At 38.8% G+C, this 7,182-nt stretch overlaps 1 protein-coding gene across 1 annotated transcript; it reads right to left on the reverse strand.

Annotated features, from left to right (window-relative positions):
* Positions 1–1,038: 1,038 nt before the first annotated feature.
* ncf1 (neutrophil cytosolic factor 1) lies at positions 1,039–5,536 on the reverse strand. The gene is made up of 11 exons (XM_062486145.1): positions 5,286–5,536; positions 5,110–5,190; positions 4,870–4,945; positions 4,024–4,189; positions 3,836–3,894; positions 3,564–3,686; positions 3,310–3,417; positions 2,984–3,101; positions 2,661–2,771; positions 2,384–2,550; positions 1,039–2,019 (listed from the first exon to the last, which is right to left on the reverse strand). Exons 1-11 carry the CDS (start codon positions 5,352–5,354, stop codon positions 1,859–1,861), a joined length of 1,239 nt encoding a protein of 412 aa, XP_062342129.1. The 5' UTR covers positions 5,355–5,536; the 3' UTR covers positions 1,039–1,858.
* Positions 5,537–7,182: the final 1,646 nt, after the last annotated feature.

Consider the following 7,182-nt stretch of genomic DNA (forward strand, 5'->3'; position numbering starts at 1 on the left):
AAAGATATGCCCCCAAACGCGACTTTTTGGTCTCAGTCTAGAGCCCTATGTGGAGAAGCTGAATTGTGCTACGAGCAAGCTAGCCTGCTGTTGTTGCTAGCCAACAACAGCAGGCTAGCCTAACCCTAAAAATGTCATTAAAAAACGGACCCCTGTGCAACGGACGCAAGCAAGCACACCCTACAATTTCCCCAGAAATTGTACCCTCTCTAGTTAGTTATGCGATTACTCAATAAGCGCGTCTACATGATTCTTCTTATTAATCGTTGTATGCTCCACGGACAAAACTTGCACCATCATCCTTCAGCAACAAAGTGTCGCCGTGTCTTCTTGTATCGGTCCTACTGCTGTATGTTTCATTCAATCAACACATTGAATCCTACTAAGCCGAGTAAACGCACTCAATGCACACATCTGCTACTGCTATTACTATCCCAACTATAATTTCAGCTGTTAAGACTATAATATTCTTATTATGACTAGCTAGCCTAGGCCTACTTCTTCTGTTTAACAGTTCAGCTTTCAGCTTCTCCCGCATTGTATTTCAGCTCATAGCGTTGTTAGATGATGCAGTTCAGTTTCCACACTGCCTCTTTTGTGTGACTCACGCATTTTTGACATTCATTTCAGCTTGCGGGTATTTTCTTATTTCTGTATTTTCTGCAATTTAAGAAAAATAATTTCATCTTTCAGCATTCCAACGCATTTTCAGCAGGAAATGCCTTTCTAGTTCAGTATTAGTATTCAGATTTTGATTGCATTTAACCTTATGAAAATGTAGTGCCCATTTGGTATCTTATGGGCTAGATTACTTTGATTAAGTAAAGGTTTTTGAAGGCCACTAGCTACATTGATGTAACTGGATTGCAGTGTTGCCAAGGGTGCAGTAAGGGGCTCTTCTCTGCATACACAATGTTTTGTCTGGTTTGAGTTCAGCATCTAGCTTTTCTTTTTTTACACCACTAAATCTTCTCTTTTTGATGGTTCACGGTCTTTATGCATTGTACTTTGTTCCCTTATTAAAATAAGCAGTGCTCATAATGTTCACCATTTTTATTAGGATAGTTTAAGAATAGCACAGTAGGAAAAGCTGTGGTGAATTACTTAATGCAGAATATAGTTTGAGACCTTAAATGCAGAATATTGTTTGACACCTTAAATATGATTTAGGTGTTCATTTATCAAGCATTCATACATATGTAATGTGTTACAACATACAACAGTGTATGTTGTAATACATTACATACAGAAGGAAATGGCAAGAAAATCGGTATGCCCCCTTTATTGAGATGTAATAAGTGACCTTAAGGGAGATTCACCAAGTCCAGAGAGGGACTTTCCACTTTTGTTTAACGTATTTCATTTATTATGTTGTCTATTGCAGTGTTCTAGGCTAATTCCTCCTTGACAGACGGGGGTTACCACATTTATTAAGGAAATTGATTGTGAGTGTTTGAGGGGAAAGAGTATGTTCCTATTTATATTGTGATGTGGAGGTCATAAGTGTCAATAGAAGAACACTTGGAGTGACACTGCATATCATTTTTTATATTAGGCTTTTACAAGAAGTAACTTGCAGATAATCATTGTTGGAACTATTCAATTCTTTGTCATATCGCAAAATTATTGGTCACATTCAGAAAATGTAAGGGGTAAAATGACACATGTATACACTTTCAACAGTGAAATAATAATTTAAAAAAATATTCACTGTACATTCGCAGTGTACAAAAAGAAAATCACTGTTCACAAAATGTTAAGACTCTCAACAAAAGCATGGCCTAAGGAAATAATTTTTCTTTCAACATATATTAAGATAGCTTAATTCTACATGAAGTACTGTGCAGCTAAGCTCAGTTCATTTTGACTCTGTGCTGGACTTGCGGACACTGACTTTCATGCGGGTGTTCTCAGTACAGCGCTCCATGATAAGTTCAGGACTGGGCCGAGGGGGAACTCTGGGAGATGTATTCTTCCCCATGTCCACATTGCTGGAGTTCGGTGACTTAGGGATGTTGTCTGGAACATGTCAAACTTAGCATTAGGAAGGATTTATTTTGCAAATATATTCAAAGAAAAATGGCCCTGGTGAGAAAGGTTACGATCTTGCACAAGATTTTCCAATTCCAAATTGTAAGCTTAACCACAGTGCATAAGACTAAAATCTAGGAGAGTTTTACTCTTGATTTTAGAGATACTGTAGCTGTAGGCTTGGTACATGAAACAAAAGGTCATACATACAATCTTATTAACAAAGGCCTAAACATATCTTACATCTCAATACATTACAGAAGTCTTACGGTAGTGTTTTTAGCACTGAACGCAAGACGGAGAACACGTGCTGTATAAATACAGTTATCAAAATAAGGCCCTTGCTCCCTACCATCATTCTTTTTTTCTTGAAGAGGGGATCCAGTGAAAGACATGGGGGACTTCCTGGGTTGGCTTCCTCTCTGCTGGAGGAAGCGTCTGCTGTTTTTGCGGTATGTGTCCTGACTGATACGCCTAGTACTCTTGCCATGAATACTCTTTGCGTTGTAAATGGAAGACCTGGAAGCAGAGAAGACATAGTCTGACTATGGTAGGTACAAAACCAAAATAGCTCTTTCTATTTAAAAATAAAAAAAATTGGGTGGTTTAATGTGGTTTAATATACTTACCGTCGAGGAGGAGGAGTCTGTCTCTGGGTTTTGTTCATGTCAGAAACGTCCCTCTTCTCTCCAGTGGGGTGGAGGAACATGGAAGGAAAGTGCCCTGTCTTGTCTTCCTTCCTGCCCAAGACATTAAAAAAATACTTTGTTAGGAGTGTTGAATCACTGGTACTTCAATTACACAGTACAGTACATAAAATCACTGAATCAAAGACGAGAGACCCCTAAAATTAAATTATAATAAAATAATGTATTAATTTAGTAGACACTTTTATCCAAAGCAGCATACAGAGGGTGAATTTAACCTGTAAAAAAACTGTCAGCTTTCATACCTGACCACCCACCAACCATCTAGCAGTTTGTGAATAACCTCTACAGTCTCCCCTGCCTCTAAAGTCAGCTCATCATCCTCCACAGCCGTGTAGGCTTTTGTAGTGATGTGTATTTCTCCTATGGGGATGTAATTTTGATGGTAAATTGTTAGACCTATAAAAAAATCGCTGTGATTTCTAAATTATTACAATAATTGTATGACATTTGTTTTCATGTTTACACAAAACATCTTTATTTAAAACCAGAATTAAATTATTTCAAAAGAAACTGAAGCAATAGCTTTGCAGAGGCTGTGAAAGTTCTCGGTTTAACAGTGGGGACTTGCCAGCATAATTGGGCTCTGGCTCCTCAGACTCCTCTGGTGTGTCCAGTGGTTCCAGGTAGGTAGCAGGAACCCAGCCCCGCTTGAACTCACACTGACAGAACCACCAACCTGTGCTCAAAGAGAAAAAGGTCAAAATATGAAGCAACACCATTGCTCAAAAGTGTAATCCTTTTTCTCTTAAATCTGAGCATAATATTATAGTTCACCCCTCTACACTTTCACAACAACCTTGACACCTGTTATTTGTGTCTTACCATTGGGGCTCTTCTCGACAATCTCCACCATGTCGCCACACTTCAGATTTATCTCATGTTTGGACGTCTTGTTGAAGTCAGCGATAACCCTGTATGTGTCCAATATTATGGGGCCTGATATTTCTACATTAAAATTCAGAAAAATAAATAATAACATATTTGGAAACGTACAGTGTGACAAAGTGCTACTTCAGCAAAATACAAAAAAACACAGTACACATTGTTTAGAATATATCCGTAAGTAAATGAAAAGTGTAGACAATTGATCTTACCAGATGCATTGCCTGTAGACTTGTCCTTTGATGCCACAAAGGTTTCATTTCTTTTTACTCTTTTGACAATATAAACACAGAGTGGATTTACTTTACTTTACTTTATTTACTTTACTTTATTTAGTGCAATTACTCTTTTGAGACCCTGTCAAAAGAGTTATTGCAGTAGAGTCATAAACTGAACTGACGGGTGTGTAACGGGTGGGTTTTCATCCTCTGGACGGACTTTGAAGAAACTGCGGACCAGCTCGCAGCGGGAGATTTTGGGGGGCAAGTTGACAAGGGATTGGCAGTATTCTGCCAGAGTGCTTTGTCTGGTCTCCGTGGACCTCTGGCTGTCCAGCCATTTTGGAGCTAAGGAAAAGGTCAAAAGCAAGAGTAACCCATTGGGTGAATCAATAATATCATGCAGATTTATGTAGAAACCTAACTGTATAGTATACAAACTACAACGTATTATGTACAGAAATCATCCAGTCTAATTATAAGACTGCATGCAATACAGATACAGTGCATGCAATACAGTGTTGTAGCTAAGACACTAACAAAATGTCCGCTGTTGCACAGAATGTTCATGGTTTTTAAGCAACTTCCCCATGTTTCATCAATGCTTTGGGTAAACCTATTTTGTGCAGAACAAGGAAAGTCCTTTTCTAAGACAAAAACAGTGAAAGTAGGAAAAAATGAAAAATCCACTATTGGGTGGGCAATCTGACAGTGCTATGTAGAGCACTGCTGGTGTCTTTTTATTCTGCAGAACACACGGTCATACACTACAGTTGGATAACAAGCTTTTTGCTAATTATGTCAGCATTTCTAATTTACTAAACTGGTGTTTAATGTTGTTTAAGTTTCAAGTAACATGAAACAAGAAGTGCATTAACCCATCTGGCTTGAAACAACAGGTGTTTCCTTGTCGCAGATCAAGGACAAAAATATCAAAACCTTTTGTTTGTTCAGTCAACTCTGAGATGGTACAGAGGATTTTTTATATAGTATACTCTTGTATACAACTGGTGCAGGATAACCCATACCCGGCAGTTCAGGGATGATCCTGTCTTTCTTATCGATATCACCCGACTCAATGGGAAACATCTCCTTCAGGGATTTCTGCAACCCACACATACAAAACATTTACTCCTATACTTTGAACAGGCTTCAGACAAACACAACCATTATCTTTATTTCACACAATTGTGACATGTAAATCTTCATGGGACGATCTAAACAGATTCTTATTTTTTTCTAATTTGAAGTGTAGAAAACAAACTCACGTGAAATGTGTGGATCTCAGGGTATCTTCTATAAATAAGTTTCTCTGTGAGGTCGCTCCATTTCACCATCAACATGTAAACCTTTGAGTCAGAAATGAATGTTTTCAAAATAAATTATCATTGTCTTGCTGTGTAAGAAGAACACCAAATAAGTAATAAGAATTTTCCAATCTTACATAGTGCTGGCTGGGATAGAATCGTTTCTCAAAGCCCAGGAGCTCCACATGCCTGATGTACAACTCCATGTCTGAGATTAAGTCCTTAAATTGAATTTGTGAAAAGGGAACAGGCTTTTATATAGCTCGAGTAGACTTTGCAGTCAGTACGTTACTTGGGGGAGGTACTTCAATAGCATCAAGTATCAGTTCCTGAGAAAGTTGGATTTATTGGGCTGTGGATTATTTTTTGTCCTAATGGTTAGGATTCTGTATTGTAGTACTAATATATTTTTTTAAACACCTGTCATCCTACACATTATGGTATTTTAAAGGCAATGTATTTTTATTTTAAATTTAATTACATAATTTTTCAAGAAAGCACATACTATGTCTTTATACATATATACATACACAACATTTATTTATTCCTTGTAGATTTCTTAGTTGTAGGTTTCAATGTCTCAACAATGGTCAAATCAGACTTAATAAATGTTATTCTGGGCTGAAGGAATTAAAAAGGCAAATGGCATCGTTGCTCAAAGCAACCACAACTTCCTCATGTGGGGTTTTCAGAGGGACATTTGCAAAAGACAGGTTTATGATTTCAGTTAAGTTTTGCAATCGGAAAAAGGAACAAAACTGTAAAAAAAGGTTTATGCAAACAGCCTATCTTCCTCTTCCAAACCCCTCTAAGACTTTCTTATCAATTAGATTTTATGTAGGACACTTTATACTACTTGTATTTGAAGATATTATTTGTATAAACAATTCTGTCTTTTCATAATTGCTTTCAATTGCTAAGAGTTAGTCATTAATGTCATAGTTGTGTGAGTACACTCCGAGCCAGTAGGTGGTCTATCTCGCTTGACATTCAACAGTGAAAGCAAAAATATGTGAAGACTGTTTCAAAGCTGGGTGAGCATTTCTTTTGTCATGTCATTACATTGCGTATTGTGACAAAGTAATTGGTTGGGCGGAGCGTGAATGTTTTTTTTAATGCAAACAAAACTAAAGTCAACTTAAAGTAGGCAGACTGGGTCCAGTAGCCAAGTAAACAGTAGGGAAACAAAGTCGGCAAAACAAAACCAAAAAGACGGAACCCTGGTCCGCGGTTCGTCTGCCCTCGTTTTAGCGAGGGAGGGGGGTCGGCACGCTTTCGTCGGCCGAGTCTGGGGAAGAAAGAGACAGCGCTGTTACTGTATGTTAACCAGTCCTTCGTCTTTGCACCGTGTGCTCACAAGACCCGCCCTGGATTGGTCTCGCTTCTCCCTTTTTGGCACGGCTGACGAGGTCTAATCCGGTGCAGGTGTGTTTTCTCATTATCCCTCGCCAGCCATGCGTAATGAGAGATCCAAGCTCGGGAGGAGCTGTCCAGGGTGCCGATAGTCCTTTGTGGGCGGTGGCTGGACCCACGCTGATAACAGCCTTTACGTGGCTGCAACATCACAGTATCTACACATTTATTTAGGGTCCCTCCGGTAGGAGGAAACCTATTGTTTTTGTTAGTATTCTTATTAGGGTTCCTTCGGTAGGAGGAAACCTATTGTTTTTGTTAGTATTCTTATTATTATATTTCGCCGCTAAATGGCCCAATAGCTCAAAAAGTCCTTGACCCGATTTTTTCAAATTTGGCCCAATGATACACCAGGTCACTCACTACTCCCAGACCGCTAATGGCCCATGTACGCCCATAGGTGGCGCTATAAGCCACGTCCAAAGTCTACGTGATTTCCCCAGTGCCCCATTATTCCAAAATGCCTGAAAATTGGTATACATGCCTTATTTCTCATGGGAAACAAAAAAGCCTCAAAAACCCATAAGGTCCGCCATGATAGATTTTGCTGTACTGTCCAAATTTGGTACAACCTTCAAAACCCTTCTCCTCATGAACCATAAATCCAATCAACTTGAAAAG

The sequence above is a fragment of the Osmerus eperlanus genome, chromosome 19, assembly GCF_963692335.1.
Source record: "Osmerus eperlanus chromosome 19, fOsmEpe2.1, whole genome shotgun sequence".
NCBI classification, from domain to species: domain Eukaryota; kingdom Metazoa; phylum Chordata; class Actinopteri; order Osmeriformes; family Osmeridae; genus Osmerus; species Osmerus eperlanus.